Source organism: Lontra canadensis, unplaced genomic scaffold (assembly GCF_010015895.1).
Source record: "Lontra canadensis isolate GAN:19392208 unplaced genomic scaffold, GSC_riverotter_1.0 scaffold9, whole genome shotgun sequence".
NCBI classification, from domain to species: domain Eukaryota; kingdom Metazoa; phylum Chordata; class Mammalia; order Carnivora; family Mustelidae; genus Lontra; species Lontra canadensis.
Window position 1 is genome coordinate 37,820,840 of NW_022631003.1, and position 18,765 is coordinate 37,839,604.

The 18,765-nt window shown below is 35.2% G+C and overlaps 1 protein-coding gene across 1 annotated transcript in view; it reads right to left on the reverse strand.

Annotated features, from left to right (window-relative positions):
* SYT10 (synaptotagmin 10) overlaps window positions 1–18,765 on the reverse strand; it is a 71,405-nt gene that overhangs the window by 19,166 nt on the left and 33,474 nt on the right. The window contains exon 3 of the mRNA XM_032855340.1: window positions 11,979–12,546. Within this exon, the coding sequence (XP_032711231.1) occupies window positions 11,979–12,546 (568 nt within the window). The remainder of the gene's footprint in view (window positions 1–11,978; window positions 12,547–18,765) is intronic.

The window sequence follows — 18,765 nt, forward strand, 5'->3', positions numbered from 1 at the left end:
CATGATTTGCCATGAACCAAACAACCTCTGCTCCTCAGTGTCTATCCTCCATAGTAGTCATATCTTATCGATGCTAAGTGACACCGTGGCTCACTTCTGATCAAAAGCCACCAATGGTCTCACAAGTCACTCAGAGTAAAACTAAAAGCTCTTCCTATGGCACATAGCATTTTGTTCATTGGACACACTATATATTCCCTTCAATATTACCTGCCTCTCTTTTCTAGAAAGTAGGCCTTATGCACTGGGGACAGAGTATGCTCTAAGACATCCAGAAGAGTAAACAGGAGAATAGGTAAATAGGTAAATAGGAGAACTAAATGGAGTTAGTTGAATTGATGGGTTTAAGATCCCTATTCTGTAGATGGGCAGAGCAGAGAACTAGCCTCTGGTACAGAATCTTCTTTTTAAAAAAGATTTATTTATTTACTTTGAGAGAGAGAGAGAGAGAGAAGGTGTGTGCACGTGTGCAAGTTGGGGTAGGGGCAGAGGGAGAGAATCCTTCAAGCCGACTACCTGCTGAGTGTGGAGCCCTTTGGGGGCTTGATCTCACAACCCAAGAGATCACGACCTGAACCTAAACCAAGAGCTGGACACTCAACTGATTGAGTCACCCAGGTGCCCCTACAAAATGTTCTTTTATCCATTATTTTCTCTGGATCTGGATGGCCAATATATCACACTTGCAACTCTATGCATAATTAGACTGTAGTTAAATATTTGCAGCCTATTTGCTTTGACAAAAACCTGACCGGGCATAATTTTCTGCTTCTGGTTATTGGCTCTCTTGTAGACTGGTATTTAAGTACCTGTACTTGTAAAGCATCCCTTTACTTACCACGGGGGATCAGATTGTACATAGAGCACTTAAAAATTTAAAAGCACTCCAAAGACATGAATAAAATTGATATTCAGTCAGTAAGATCTCTGGTTTAGTGAATTAAATTTATAGAAAGACTGAATGAAATATAAGCCATGGCATAGTCTCTTATAACATTGTCATATTTTATTCAAGTTCAAGATTGAAGAAATGTGTAAAGAAAAAGAGTCACATTCATTTAAAAAAAAAATACCAAGGTGATTCATTTAGGAAATTTAATTATTAGGGTAAAAAATTTAAAACATGGAAGACACTGGGATATTAGAAATCAAGTAGATAAAAATGGCTGTGTGCAAGAGTATAGCATGTTGGTGATAAATAATACTTGGCAACTTTTATAAGAAGTTCACATTTATTATCTCCTTTTATTTTCAAAATATTCCTGTGGGGTTGATATTATTATAAGCTTTTTTTTTTTTTTTTTTTTGTGGATGAGGAAACAAGTTCAGAAATGTGAAGCAACTTACCCAAAGTACTGGAACCAGAAGGGAGCAGACCCAGGTTTCCAGTGAAACTAGACTCATTTCATTCCGTTCCTGTAGATTTCTGCTTCCCTCTGTGACATTCCCCAGCAGAAACAGCGTTTCAAATTTTACTAGTCAGGTCAAGAAACTTTAAATTGTTTTCATGGTCTTAGATTTCAAAGCTAGTAGATGAAGTGCTATGTTTCTTTGAAAAAATTCTTTAGAAACTAGAAAATCAGTGATTTAATTTATAGGAAATTTTAATGCAGTCTATTAGAAAGAAGGAGGAGAATATTTTGAACGTTCACATTTAAAAGTCAACTGCATATTCCCTTCACTATATAAGAGCATGTTAATAATAAACTAATTAAGTTCAAGAAAGGGACAACTTTAACTCATGGTACTTTTACAACTATACTGAACTCCTAAAATTTGCAACAGATGTTGCTAGCATGTCCTGGGGCTGAAGAGCTTCTCCTTATCTGCTGCAAGTTCCAAATATTAAAATACAGTGGGACACAAATGATAAAACTCAATTATACCCCAAATACAGATTTTTCACTAATTATGTCTGAGAGGAAAAATTGCCTAGAAATTTCCTGAACATTGATTCCAACTGTTCTTTTAAATAAGGCCAAGAGAGTCATTATTTAATTCTCCATGCATTTTGATACAAGTTGTTAACAAGGTAGATTTGATAGTATTATATATTTTAAAGGCCTTAAACTCATATTTTTGTCATAAGTATATTAAAAATTCCTTTAATTCAAATTACGTAAGTATTTTGAGATTTCAATCCTGTAAGCTGAAAATTGAACTTCCATGTTAAAAAAAATTCGATTCTTTTTATTTCCTGTTAGTATATTGCAAACATGGTAACACTCCAGTATAATTCAAGACAAGGAACACTGAACTAAGAGTTAAAGATTTAAAATCTAGTTCTGGATCTTCTGTTAATCAGCTGGGTGTGCATAAGTGATTTTTTTTTTTAAACATTCCAAGACTTCATTTTCTAAGCTATAATATTAAAGGACAACATTTGAACACTCTAACAATTCTAAAACAATATGAGCACATGATCTGGACATGTGTGTTCTTGAAACCCTACTCCAAACATTCTCTAGAATTTAAAAATTAATATGAAAAGACTTCTGACCTATTACAAGTCTCATGCATTTAACTCTGAGAAAAAGATCACAGGCCAATATTTAAATGTATTGATTTTATCTGTATATAATTCTCCCAACTTAGGTATTTTATTAGAAACCTAAAAGCACAAATTGGAGAGGAATTCAAGAAGCATTTGGAGAGGAAATATTGTAACAGAAGAGCGATGGACAGAAATAAAAATCTGCTTTTTAAATTTATTATTTATTATGCTAACTAACGGTTATAACCTTAAGAAAAGGTTAAATTATTCAGTACATTTTACTTAAAAACCAGGGATATGCATAGTGTTTTATGAGTGTTTCTATTTTGAAATTTTTTAAGTAAGAAATTGGCCACATAAGCATGTTTGAAACCTATAATATTAACATAGACTTTTCCAGATGACCCTAAATAAATGATCTAATATTCCTGCCTGAAATCTTGATTTTTAAGAGGTGGAAATTCTGACCTTTTCAATTGTGATGAAATGTGAAATTCCATTTTAAGGAGTTCCTTTGAAATTCTCTGTATATAAAGATTAGAGGATTTTAGGCATTTTCTCACTTTCTGTGGCTGCTTTGTCTTACAATCAAGCTTTTAAAGGACTAAAGGTAGTGAACACATAGAATGTATCAGACACATGGCAAAGTCCAAGAAGGTTATAAGAAATTAAATCATTTGCAATCAGGAATTTTTTGTTGTTCTTTTTTTCCCTTTAGGTTGTCATTCAGAGATCCAGGAGGAAAGAGATGGCACACACAAACTAGACTAATTCCAGAGGGCTTAATGAATGGACTATCTACAGAGATGTGAGCAGAGGTAGGGAAGCCACAAAAGAGAGTACAGCACTGGACACTGGTAACAGGGGAGGTTGTGATGACCCCTGGGTCTGAAAGGACAAGGGTAGGGGGACAGCTACCTGGACTCAGAAGGAAAAAGTGGTGAAGAGAAAAGGCTGCTTTGAGAGGAAATATGCCCTCAGGTGAAGGACATTGTGAGCCTGAGACAATCTCTCAGAGAAAGATGAGAGAATCCTTACCCAAATGACATTCTCCTCCTGCCCTAACATCTCTTGCCAGAATTCCGAGAACAGTGTCTGTGGACATAACTGAGGTACCAGATAGCAAGGAGGATGGTAGAGAGTGAACCTGAAGGGACACACGGAGCATACTAGCATCTTTAGCTCCCAAAGTGTGATAAGATGCACTTAATAAGCACACGTAGAGATTGGGAAAGGAACAAAGAGGAAGAGTGCCTGGTGTAAAAGGAAGAGTTAGGTTAGGTTGCAGATGAGGGGCATACAGCGTGACATTATGAGTATATACTTCATAAAAAAATTATATACTCACTGAATCACAGTATATAGTAACTAATAAGATTTAAATAAACTCTTGCACAAAACCTTTCACCCTACATAGAAAAACATACCACCTAAAACTATCTCCTACCATAATAATAGGACATAACCATTTTTTAACACCAAGGTCTTTATTCCTGTTTAATATGTAAGCCACATCAACAACAACCGAAACCATCTCCTGATGACAGCATTCTGTAATACTTCTTGACAGCTAACATACAGTAAGCATTGATGAATGCCTGGCTCTCCTTAGCATTTATCTTATTTACTCTATTCAACAAACTATGGGTTTGCCTTCTCATCATCCCTGTTTTACAGATAAGGTAATTAAGGTTCAGAGACATTTTCTAACTTGCTCAAAGCCACAGAGAGAAGTGATACGGCAGGGAGGCAAAGCTTGTTGGTTTGTCCCAGAGCCTAAGTTCTCAGTGATTAGGCTGCAGGGCTGCCAACAGTAGCCAGATGGGGAGAGGGTAGCAGATGAGCAGGGATGAGGGAGGCAAAGGGGAAGCAGGGAGAGGGAGAGACCTCAGGGTGATAGAGAAGTTAGATGGCATTATAATCTTTACAAGTCAAGCAAGGTAGGAATTTAAATTGGAAATTATGTGGATGCAATGAATTTAGGCAAAAAAAAAAAAATCTTCCTTTTTGAACAACCCCAAATATTATGACTAAAATATGGTTAGGTATCAATTTTTGACTATTTTTCAGTGACTCAGAATACCTTACTGTGCTTACCCAACAATTCTCTAAAAAGTGTGGCTTCAGTGTTGAATTAAGACTAAAACAATTTAAGTTTTAGATAGGCATTAACTTTTTTTTTTGTTTTGTGAAACATAATGCTGTAACCAGTATTAGAGGAATCTACTACTTGACCTGATAATAAAGGGCTAATTTAATTGTTGTGGGCTATTTTAAAACTAATTTGCCATCAATCTCTCATGTGAAATACAAAGGCAGTCAAAACACATGGAACACTGAAGCCCTGTTCTCTAAATGTACATAGATGAGATTTAACTTTCAAAATAATATAAAAAACTATGGTGATTTATTAAATACCAAATATTTATGAGACAAAGTTCCTTATTTTTCCCCCCCTTTTCCCCCATTTGCCCTTCCCTCCACACCCTTCCCCTCTGGCAACTACTAGTAATTTAGTTGTTTGTTTGTTTGTTTATTTTGTGGAGACAAAGTCCCTTAACAGTCTGCTTGAGTTAAGCAGGAGCTGAAGCCAAGAAAAAAAACCACACTTTGAGAAGCTGCATAATCTTTGGATAGTTTATGATAGTCTCTATTATTTTGAACTTAATTTTAATTTGATTTTATATTGCTACATAGGTACATGCTATAAATTCTTGCAAAATGACTAAAAGACCTTATAGGTAGGTCATAGAATTTATTTGCATCATTTGAGTTAATAGTCAGTTAATGGTGGTCCATTATTAGCAGATGTGGTATCTTTGACACTCCAGAATCAGGTTTAGTGCAGAGATGAAAGAGAAAATTAGGAATACCTAACAAGGAGCATCATGATATGGGTTCATTGTCCCCCAATCTGCAGGCCTATGACTGTAATATTTCTTGCTTCAACCCAAAGATTGAGCTAGATGGCCGCTGAACAAAAAGTTTACTCTCTAGTGCCTTGCCTTCCACCACACTTTTTTCTTTAGAATGAAGTTGGAATTTTGCCACTCCTTAAAATGTTATTGGATAACAAATTATTCCAGAGTTAACAAATTTTAAAAGAGAATTGATAGCTAAATGCAAAAGAACAAAACAAAAAAAAATAGTATTATTTTGATCCTGGAATAGATCCAGGATGTTCATTGGAAAAATTAAAAATATATCACGAGAAACAAGAAAGCAAATTAAAAAAAATTTTTTTAAACATTTAAAGCTACTTTGGTACTGGGTATTAAAATACGTTATTTCAAACTCAAGCTCAGCTAGTACATTCGGTACTCTGATTGGTACAATGAACACAATAGTTTCTTTGTATTTGGCATGTCAAGGTCTACTCTTTCAAACTTGACAGATCCTTAGTTAAAAGATAATAGATTCAAGTACTTTATAGCTGTAAACCAGGTCAGTGTGGTTATGTGTATATACTCTCTTTTCCTGTGAGAATTCCTAAGTGTCTAGAACGTCACTGGTGCTGAAAAAAAATGTTCACTGATTAGATGAGTGAATAAATATGTAAAATAGAGGTAGTTTTATTCAAAAACAGAAAAGCTTTTCTTTAACCACCTATACTTTCAGTGGCTTCTTGAGTGTGCATGAGATCACTGCATTTAAATATTCAAAATACATAAGTCTTTATAATGAGTGACTTCTTGAAAAAAGTTAATTAAGAATTTGAAAAATATACTTACATAGCTTAAAAATTAATGTATATAAAGCAATATGTTGCAAATTATTCCTTTTCTACATTCATCTAGTTTCTATCATTTTTGCCAATAGTAACTACTGTTAGTTTCTTGTGTGTCCTTAAATAGGCTTTACTAATATATATAAACATATAAATATATATTTCTTTCTTATTGTCAAAAAGTGGCATAGTGTACACATTGTTCTTCAATGCAATTTTCCCTATATTGGGAGTTATTTCTATACTAGTGCAAGCAGTGACTGGCTTGCCACATTTCTGGTATATAGTGGGATGATCCTTAAAGTAAAAATTAATTTTTTGCAAAGAATAAAGACATACCTTTTCATTTCCTTATTCCTTAACCTTCCTTTTTACTCCCAATCTTAAATTTTAAAAACCTTGCTAGGGACGCCTGGGTGGCTCAGTTGGTTAAGCGGTTGCCTTTGGCTCAGGTCATGATCCCAGTGGCATGGGATCGAGTCCCACATTGGGCTCCTTGCTCGGCAGGGAGCCTGCTTCTCCCTCTGCCTCTGCCTGCCACTCTGCCTGCCACTCTGTCTGCCCGTGCTCGCTCTCTCTCCCTCTGACAAATAAATAAATAAAATCTTTAAAAAACAAAAACAAAAACAAAAAAAACCTTGCTAATTCCTGATAAAAATATTAATCCTTCTGTATAGAAATAATTAGTAATGAAATTATAAATATAAAATGTGTGACTTTGTTTTAACCTGATAGGATTTCTGACAATAAAATATTCCTGCTTTATTTTGCATATGAATTTATGCCACACACTGAATAAATTTTTAATTTTTTGTTACAGAAAGTGGTGTTAACAAATAGAGCTAATTTATAAATTTGTAAACAACAGGGTACAAGATTGCATTGTTTTTTCCTTCTGGTAGTGGTAGATTTATGCTTACATACATTCTTACACTTGACCATCCATAAAAATTTGCTACATTAATTTTTTCAACAAGTATTTACTGATTAGTTATGAAGTGCTCATATACACTGTAAAGAATACAAGAGAGATACAAGATGATTTCTGTCTTTCAGCTTAGAGGCAAGGGGATGATATAAGACATCTACTTGGAAAATGTTTAAATACATGTCACAGATGGCACTTTCCATTGCAAATGTTAGCTTCTTTCCATATCCATTGCTACCAGCCTCAGCCAGTCTTTATTTCATCTTACCTAAACTGCCATGTTAGACTCCTACCTGGCCCCTAACTTTTCAGAAGCCCCTATTCCTACCCAGTGTACATATGATACCATAGAAGGTAACAGCTCCAATAGTTTATACTCTTTTTATAAAAACAAAGTAAATATAAACCTCTATAGCAATAAAGGGCTTACTGATTATATGTAGTTTAAATAGAACATTCTACTTTTGGTTCCCTTTAGTTCCTTCTTCATCTCATATTCCTGTACTCACAGCCTACTGTTTTCCCCCTGAAAACGTTCTAGAACTTGCTTTCTTTCTTTTCCCTCATGCTGTTTTTTCTTCAAGAAACATCTCCTTTTTTCAGAATTCTGTCATCCTCATATGGTGATCATTTATAATATATTCATATTAGACATAATCTGTATGAGAGATTGAGAGCAAATGTGTGTGTGTGTGTGTGAACAAGACCACATTTGTGGAGATTATCAGGAAGATATTATATAATGTTGTTTATATATTAGCATATACTTCTTTACTTGTTTCTTCTATCAGGCTAAAGTTCTTGACCAAAACTTGTATTTTACTAGTCTTTATTTCCACTTTAGAACAAAGTATAAGCTTTGTACGTAGAAAGTTCTCAATAAGCACTTATATAGTCAAATTGAAGTTATTTGAATCCAGTGATGGAGAAAAAAAAAATCAATTTCATTTAATGAACTGGCCTAGGAAGATTTTTTTGAATAAGGCCTTGAACAGGACTTTGGATACATAGGGGAAAAAAACTGTGACAGAGACTCTATGTTAAAAATTTGCTGGAATGAGACACAAGATAATTAAAAACAATAATCACAAAAAAGCAGCAACTCTGAATTCCATAGAGTTCTATTTTTAATAATTATATCATTGGCCTGAAGAAGTAACAAGAAGCCATGGCATTTATATCGATATGATAGTAAAGCAGGACTTAATGATATTAATGAGATTCATTAAACATTAAAGATAGACTGACTATTTCAAGTTGATGACCAAATTTTTTGACTAAATTTTAGAATTTTTGAGTTGGAGGTTTGCAGTATATAAAGGTCCTCTTTTAAAAAAATTGCACATGATTATTTCAAATAAGAACTTTATAAGAATGGCTTAAAATCTATGTTTAACTAGTTATTTATGTGTATTTGTCATTAGTGTCTCCTGATATAAAAAGAACTAATACTTTAATTCAAATATGTTTTGTCTGTTACATAAATTCTTTTAAATCTGTATTCACATAGCTGAATCACCTTTGCAGGTTTCTATAAAACTTGGATAAGTGAAGGTGTATGACTTTTTATTTTTTAATTTATTTTTAATTTCTTTTTATTTCTTTCCTTTCTTTCTCCCTCTCTGTAGGAAACTGTATTTCTGTATGAAATTATTTAAAGTTAAAATGTGTAAGTAAAGATAGTTTCTTAAGCAAACTTCAACCTATATTATTTTACTTTATTAATCTGAAATATAAAATTGTTTAATGATTTTTCAAAAGCTGAAGAGAAGATTTACTTAAACATAACACTATCCATAAAGATGATGCTAGTGTATATTGTGAGCTTTGGCATCATAGTCAAGAAATTTAGGTTTCATTACTATCTTCCTAACAGAAAAGCCATAAACAGTATCTAGAACAATGGCTCAATGTTCCAGTTACAGAGAAATATCATTTGGCTAGAACAATTTAATAATATATTTTATTATCTACCTACTGCTTTTTGCAACCAGAATATTGAAATAAAAATGTCTATAGAAGTTGTACTCAGAATAAAGACACCCCAAAGATAAACACATCCTAAGTTCCAGAATCTGTGACTATGTTACCTACAAAGCAAAAGGGACTTTGCAGATGTGATTAAGATTACTATGAACTTGGGGCGCCTGGGTGGCTCAGTGGGTTAAGCCTCTGCCTTTGGCTCAGGTCACCATCTCAGGGTCCTAGGATCAAGCCCCGCATCGGGTGCTCTGCTCCGCAGGGATCCTGCTTCCTCTCTCTCTGCCTGCCTCTCTGCCTACTTGTGATCTCAGTCTGTCAAATAAATAAATAAAATCTTTAAAAAAAAAAAAAAGATTACTATGAACTTTGAGTTGGGGAAGTTATCCTAGATTTCCCACATAGGCTCAAGAACATGTTTCATACCTATTACTTAGAACATACCAAACCCATAGTAGGCACTTAGCAAATATTTGCTGGATGAATAAAAGAAGTAATAATACAAGATTGGGGAATCAAGAGAGAAATAACCTAACAATTAATTAATAATTATCTGTATTTGTAGAATTCCAGAAATGTCATACTTTTTAAAACATAAAAATCACCCCTCCCCATTTTTTCCCTGTAGGAATATAAGTTATAAGGTGAAAAACACCGTGAAATCAAAACAGCCCCAATGTACCTTTGAAATCTGATCCAGTTTGAAAATTTCTTCGTTCCCTATAAATTTTGGAAACCAAAAATAAAAACCTAACAATTGAAAATGTTATGATGATGCAATGCAACAAATTGGAAGTATAAAATTTTAAGTTACCTTATCCATATAATAATTATAGTGAAAATAGAATGACCCCCAAATACTGATTTTAATTAGTAAAACACTGATGGGGGAAAAATAAAAAGGAATTACTTTGAATTAAAATATAATTTTCTTATTTTTAAAATAATCCCTTATCTCTATTAAAAACTGTTACATTTTGGGTGCCTGGGTGGTTCAGTTGGTTAGGCCACTTCCTTTGCCTCAGGTCAGGATCCTGGAGTCCCTGGATCAAGTCTGGCATCCAGCTCCCAGCTCTGCGGGAAATCAGCTTCTCCCTCTGATCTTCTCCCCTCTCAGGCTCTCTCTCACTCTCTCTCTCAAATATATAAATAAAATCTTAAAAAAAAAAAAAAAAACCCTGCTACATTTTAAGATTATAAATTTTGGTAAAATTTGGACAAAAGATGGCAAATACATAAAGACAATCTGGTGGTAAAAAAATTAAATGATGGGCAGGGTGGACCAGAGGGGGAGATGAACCATGAGAGATTATGGACTCCGGGAATCAAGCTGAGGGTTTTAGAGGGGAGGAGAGTCGGGGGATGGGTATGAAGGAGGGTACATGTTGTAATGAACATTGGGTGTTATATGCAAACAATGAATCATGGAACACTACATCAAAAGCTAATGATGTACTGTATGGTGACTAACATAATAATAAAAAAAATTAAAAAATTAAATGACTCCATTGAAAAATCAAGAAATCAGGGATGCCTGGGTGGCTCAATTGGCCGTGTCCCCCTCTTGATTTCTGCTCAGGTTATGATCTCAGGGTCATGAGAGCAGGGTCATGAGAGCAAGCCCCATGTTGGTCTCTGTGCCGAGTATGGAGCCTGTTTAAGTTTCTCTTTCTCCCTCTCCCTTTGCCCCCCAACCCCAGCTCATGATCTGCCTCCCTCTTAAAAAAACAAAACAAAACAAAAACAAATCCAAACAATTCTGCAATCTAACCTAAGCAACCAGTTCTCTAGTTCCAATTCCATAATTCTGTCCTAGACAGATAATCTCAAATAAAGATTTATGGAATAAAGAACACAATAATTTTTAGCATAACGAATTTATGCATAACTCAAATGTCCAACAATAAGAGAATGGCTAGGTAAATAGATCATACATTTAAACATCATGCACTAAAACAAATGTAGCATGAAAGAAAACCAGTGTGGGAATTTTTAAACTTAGTTTGATCTCAATAATTTTAAAACATGTATAGAAAAAATTTAGAAAACAATATGTCATAATATTACACATAATTGGTAGCACTATAGAGTATTTTAATTTCGTATTTTTTTTTACTGTTTTCCCAATTTTCATTACTAAAGTTATTATTTTATATTCAGAGAAAGCATTTTATAATGTAAATGAAAAATCCCAATATAAACAAACAGTCACTTATGATCATTCAACATTTCAGATTCTGTAATCATATCTAGTGCATGAAAGCCTCTGTAGGAATGGGCTGTTTTAAATTTAAACAAGGGCTTTTCAAAACAGCATCAAAATATTTTTTAGGTTTGATCTGAGGAACAAAATTTTCTTAAATAATGAAAGTATTAACTATGAGGAGACAGGTTACAAATAAATATATTTTTTTTAATTTTACTTATTTATTTGACAGAGAGAGATCATAAGTAGGCAGAGAAGCAGGCAGAGAGAGAGGGAAGCAGACTCCTTGCTGAGCAGAGAGCCCGATGCAGGGCTCGATCCTAGGACCCTGGGATCATGACCTGAACTGAAGGCAGAGGATTAACCCACCGAGCCACCCAGGTGCCCCACAAATAAACATTTTTTAAGAGGAAACAACTACTATTTTTGGTAACCTAAAGAGCTATATTTTATTTACATAATTACTAATATTGTGTTAGGTGCCTAAATTATTTTATGTATGTAATCAAAGCCTACCTTTGCAGGTTCTTAGCATATAAATTCTATAATTTGTAAACTTACTCCAAGAAGCTGGGTGATAATTAGTTTTATGTACCACTGCAGGTCAAATAAAAACCAATATATTGGGGGAATTATTACTTACCGTAGTAGCGCAATGAATATCTTTCCAAACTGTGGCTTCCCTGGAGAGATCAGAGACTTCAAACAAATTATCAAGAATCACTTCCCCAATCATGTCATGTCTAGAAAATCTGTCAAAATCATACACACTGAAATGTAGTTTTCGGTTGCTTAGTTGATCATATGCTACGGGAAATTGAAACGTTTCATCAAATAGAGGATTTAAAGTCTTTCTGTGCACACGGGTCTGAAATTTCTTTTTCCTATCTGGAAGAAGATACATCTTCACATAAGGGTCAGAAGTGCCTGTGAAGTCTTTAGCAGGGAGATCTAAGGCTTTGATAATTTTAACAACTAGAAGTTCGTTTTCATAGTCATACTGGAGGGTGAAGTTAAGTTTCCCACAAGTTTTGATATCTTCTTGCCTGTTGCCCTCAGAGTCAACTGATTTCTGTTTGTAGAGCTCTGGTTTTATCCTCCCAATGCTGGTTGTTGTTTCTCCTCTTTGTAAAACGGGTTCTGTGCCCATGCTAAAATCAACACTGGAAACCTGCATTTGCCTTGGTAGGTGTCTCCTGAAGGAATTGTGGCTGTACATACACATACACACACACAAAATAATTCAGGAAGATCATTTTGATGACAACCTTATATGGTAGCATGTAAACTTTCTCCCATCCCCAGGATAATGAAAGCAAGGCATTTGTATCAATGGACAGCCACCTCCCCCACCCTACACACAGACAGACGGACAGACACACACACACACATACACACACAATCAAAGGGCTACTTTTGAAAAATCAGAAATGCAATATTTAAAGAAAAAGTCTTCTAAAATGATAACACCTGAAATACTCAAATGTACATTTTCTATGAGCCTTTGGAATTTTGTACTCTTAATCACAAGCATATAATTACATACAATTGTAAAAAAACGGGATTACCAACAAAGTTTAGTATTCCACAAAATACCATGAGTCATCAATCATCTGGGTATATCTGGGTGTAAGTCTTATGTAGACAAATCATTCACATGACTGGTTTCTTTATATCTGCATATTTGTGTCTCATGAATCTCATGTTTACAGACTACCCCACTGCAATAAAAAACGTAAGTCCACCTATTCTTATACTGTGTTAATTATTTCTAATACTTAAGATAACTAAATAAGTATTTACTTGTAAAAAGAATATTTAGTGGTGACAGCCAAAATTAGTACATTTTTCTTTTTTCAACATTGAGTGTGCTTCAGAAATCCTGAGGATTAAAAAATGTAGCATGTAGAATTCAGGGCCAACATAATAGGGTGTTTTAGAATTCAAATTGACTTTCCTATTATCACTGTTACTGTTCATCTAGTCAACATTCCCAGGACACCAGCTAACCAGTGTCTTTTTTTTTTTCTTTAAGATTTTATTTATTTATTTGACAGAGATCACAAGCAGGCAGAGAGGCAGGCAGAGAGAGAGAGGAAGGGAAGCAGGCTCCCTGCTGAGCAGAGAGACTGATGTGGGGCTTGATCCCAGGACCCTGGGATCATGACCTGAGCTGAAGGCACCAGGCTTTAACCCACTGAGCCACCCAGGCGCTCCTAACCAGTATCTCTTAAATGTGACTTGTACTAAGATTTGCTTCTCTTCTACTACTCTGTGATTTCCGGCAGGAACCATATCAACTTATGTGACTACTCAATGCTTAGTCCCAGGTCTTTTGTTCTTATTCTCCTTGGTCTCTCTATCAGACTAATCGTTTCTCGGACTATAACTGTCATCTCAAATCTGATGGTCTCCTGCCTTTATCTCATATATATAAGCTTCTAGTTCCATATTTCTGTATCTCTAAGAGAGACTTTCTAAATGCTTATCCTAATTTTGCTCCAAACTCAAGCAAAATCATTATTATCTGCCTTTTACTCCCAAACTGGTGCTCCCTTCCACAGTCTTAGAAAATAGCTCTAACATTTTTATCAGTCACTTAGGCTTAGAAGCCTGAATTATGGTTTCAATCTCCTTTCCTTTATTCATGCAATTTACCCAATTTTCTAAATCTTGTTGATGTTTACTTTGAAACATCCCATATACTTGTCCATTCTGTTTCATTTCCATTGCTACTCAGTCCAGATCTTCATCACCTTATACTTGACTTTCTATATATACTAGCCTTTGGCTGATTTTCCTTCTTTTAGCTCTCTCTTATACTTAACATCTATCTATCAATTATTTCTAAATCCTGTACCCTCTTCTGTTGTTTATTATATCAGATCTACATTATTTTTTACAGCAAGTGCTAAGTAATATTGAGGACACTGCTTAACTAATACTTGACTCATTGATGTGCACATGACTGATTCAAGAGGGATAAAAAACTAGCGATAACCAGAGTTAAGATACCTAGCCAAGATACCATTTGAGAAGTAGTTCGAGGAGCTGAGGAGGTTGAACCTAGCAAGGATAGGAATCTGGCTTCTAATATCTGAGGGACTGTCATGGAAGAATTAGTAAGAATCAGCAGAATTACAGGGAAAGATAGACTTCAGCTTAATATAGTGGAACGTCTAAAATATCTAGAGCTGTCCAAAATGGTGAAGTAATGAGCCTCTACAGACACCAAGTGTAGAAACAAAGGTTAGATGTTGAAGGAAAAGGTTTCTGCCTCAAGTGAGATGAGGCTAGACTTCTCAGTGTTTAACACTTAATTTTTATAATTCTCTATCATTCTGTGATTCTTTAATAATTTTATTTAAGATATCATTATGTATACTAATAAAATAGAATTTTATTATGTAAACTATATATTATGTAAAAACATAATTATAACCTGAGGTGTTCCAAATTCATCCTCTTACATTGAATTAGCTTATTTTCTATTAGTGGGACTGAAATACTAAACAACTATTTTTTTTGTATGTGGCACTTTCCATATTTCCTTTTTATGCTGTTGTTTCAAGTATTTATTTATATTTTAGTTAGCTAACATGCAGAGCAATATTGGTTTCAGAAGAATTTATTCAGCACTTACATATAATCCCTAGTGCTCATCACAAGTATCCACCTTCATGCCCATCACCCATTTAGCACATCTGCCCACATACCTCCCCTCCAGCAACCCTCAGTTTCTTCTCTATAGTTAAGAGTCTTTTATGCTTTGCCTCCATCTCTTTTTTCCCTTCCTTTCCCTATGTTTATCTGTTTTGTTTCTTAAATTCCACTTATGAGTGAAATCATATGGTATTTGTCTTTCTCTGAGTGACTTATTTCTCTTAACATAATACACTGTAGCTCTGTCCACATCATTGCAAATGGCAACATTTTATTCTTTTTCATGGCTGGGTAACATTCGTGTGTGTGTGTGTGTGTGTGTGTGCGCGCGCGCGCTTATGTTTTGTGTGGGTGTACCACATCTTTTTACCCATTCATCAGTAGATCATTTGGGCTCTTTCCATAATTTGGCTATTGTTGATAATGCTGCTATAAATACCCCTTTGGATCAATATTTTTGTATTCTTTGGATAAATAGTAGTGTAATTGTTGGGTCATAGGAGAGTTCTATTTTTAACTTTTTGAGGAACTTCCATACTGTTTTCCAGAGTGGCTGTACCAGCTTGCATTCCACCAACACTGTAAGAGGGTTCTCCTTTCTCCACATCTTCGCCAACATCTGTTGTTCACTTTAGCCATTCTGATAGGTGTGAGGTGATAGCTCACCATAGTTTTGATTCATATGTCTCTGATGATGAGTGATGTTGAACATCTTTTCATGTGTCTGTTAGTCATCTGTATGTCTTCTTTGGAAAAATGACTATTCATATCTTTTGCCCATTTCTGAACTGGATTATTATTATTATTATTTTTTGATGTTGCATTTGATAAATTCTTTATAGATTTTGGATACTAATCCTTTATCAGATATGTCATTCGCAAATATTTTCCCCCACTCTGAAGGCTGCCTTTTAATTTTGTTGATTTTTTTTCCTTTGCTGTGCAGAATCTTTAATCTTGATGAAGTCCCAGTAATTCATTTTTGCCTTTGTTTCCCTTGCCTCCAGAGATGTATCTAGCAAGAATTTGCTATGGCTCATGTCAAAGAGGCTGTTGCCTGTGTTTTAATCTAGGATTTTGATGGTTTCTTGTTTCACATTTAGGTCTTTCATCCATTTTGAATTTATTTTTGTGTGTGGTGTAAGAAGTGGTCTAGTTTCATTCTTTCGCATGTTGCTGTCCCATTTTCCCAGCAACATTTGTTGAAGAGACCATCTTTTTTCAATCAGATATTTTTTTCTGCTTTGTCAAAGATTAGTTGACCATATAGTTGTGTGTCCATTTCTGGGTTTCTTTTCTGTTCCACTCATCTATGTCTCTGTTTTTGTGCCAGTATTGCCTTGATCACCACAGCTTTGTAATATAGCTTGAAGATTGAAATCGTGATATCTCCAGCTTTGCTTTTCTTTTTCAAGATTGCTTTGGCTGTTTGGAGTCTTTTGTGGTTCCGTATGAATTTTAGGACTGTTCTAGCTCTAGTGGAAAATGCTGGTGGTATTTTGTTAGGGATTGCATTAAATGTGTAGATTGCTTTGGGTGTATAGACATTTTAACAATATTTATTAATTATGAGCATGGAATATTTTTCCATTTCTTTGTGTCTTCCTCAATTTCTTCCGTAAGTGTTCTGTAGTTTTCAGAGTATAGACCCATTACCTTTTGGTTAGGTTTATTCCTGGGATCTTATGGTTTTTGGTACAATTTTAAATGGGATTGAGTCCTTGATTTTTCTTTCTGCTGCTTCATTATTGGTATGAAGAAATGCAACAGATTTTTGCACACTGATTTTGTATCCTGTGACTTTACTGAATTCATAAATCAGGTCTAGCAATTTTTTGGTGGAGGCTTTTGGGTTTTCTACATAAAGTATCATGTCATCTGCACATAGTGGAAGTTTGACTTCTTCCCTGCTGATCTGGATGCCTTTTCTTTTTGTTGTCTGATTGCTGAGGCTGGGACACTAAACAACTACTTAAATACCATAGAAATGATACTGCTAATCCCATTCTAATTCTTGATACTTTTTAGCACTAATATGATAATGGAATACCATTTATTTCTTTAAGCCTATGTATCTATCTTTGATATACAGGATTAGGGGCTTAAATTAGGGACAGGCAACCATTAGAGAGTACTTAGGAAAAGTAAGAAGAATTTTAAAAGGAATACAAGTTCACACCAACCACAGTAAAAGTCTCACTCCCTTCACTTGCCAGGTGCATGACTCTGGGCAGGGCCTCTCAGGGCTTCAGTCTGAAAAATGGTTGTAATGGTGTTACCTGCGCCACAATGTGTGGTGCAAATTATGTGAAATGATGCATGCCAAACATTCAGCCCTTTGCGTGGCACGTAGTAAATACCCAACAAATATTAGCCATTAATGACGATAAAAATGTTGATGTAAATTTTAAAAAATAATAAAGGAATACAAGTAGTATATGTTCTGAATTATGAAAGGGGTCTCATATAACTTAGTTCTATATTCAGTGTACTTAAGAGATTAGGATATTTTGTTAAATAATTTAATATTTCTGCCCAAATCACATTCACTTATATAATGATTTTTTTTTTAAAGATTTTATTTATTTATTTGACAGAGAGAGATCACAAGTAGGCAGAGAGGCAGGCAGAGAGAGAGGAAGAAGCAGGCTCCCCACTGAGCAGAGAGCCCGATGCGGGGCTCGATCCCAGGACCCTGCGACCATGACCCAAGCAAGCACAAGCAGAGGGAGCAGCAAGGAGAGGGAGAAGCAGGCTCCCCGCTGAGCAGGGACCCTGACACGGGACTCCATCCGAGGACCCCTGGTTCATGACAAGAGTCCAAGGCAGACACTTAACCAACGGAGCCACCCAGGTGCCCCTATAATGATTTTTAAAGAAAACTTTTGTAAACAAAGCCCCCCAAAGGTAAATTCCTTATATTTTATAGATTGATTCCACTCACACTCACTTATACTTTTCAGTATCATAAAATTTTAACCTTCTATCCTCTTCCTAAAAATCAGTAATTTCTTTCTTATGTCTCTGAATATAATTATACAGCTGTAAAACCCCCTCCAGTGGGAATCAAAGAGTAGTAATGTTTTTGTTCCAGTAAGCTAGTGTCCTAATTATAGGGTAAATAGTGTATATTCTAAGTCATAGTTTAGCTAGTCAGTTAAGAGAAGCTTTAATTATTACAATGCTAAACTAGTGCCATGACAAAACAGACTCTTTCTTCTTGCTCCCCCCCCGCCCCACACCCCACCAGCCCCTTTTCTTTTTCTTTTCTGGAATGACATGATAAGTGGCTAGTCTCACACAAATATACAACCAAAGTATAGGCCACTTAACTAATACTGATCTTATTTGTACCCTTCAAACCTAGAAGGGCAACACCCAGGCACTTCCCCAGGTAGGGAAGGAAAAACTTTCCCTGCCTTACCTGGAATATCTGACAGTAGCTAGAATCAAAATTACTTGATGCCATAGGAATAACATGCATTAACATGGTGATTTTCAAATGCTTATTACCAACAGATCCCTTCCTTCAAACAGAATCAGAAGCCAGAAGCTGAATATGTAAAGACAGAGCTGGTCTGGTTGTTGTGTAGGTAGAGTCCTGGGATCTCAAGGGAAACCAAGCCAGCTTTTCTCTACTAACCAGAAGAAGCTGCTTAAAGATCACAACGCTGAGATGAGTGGGAAAAACACTGACCTGGAATCAGACAGTTTGCTTCCAGCTTCCCTATTAAGTGAGAGCAACTTTGGGCAAGTCACTTAACTTG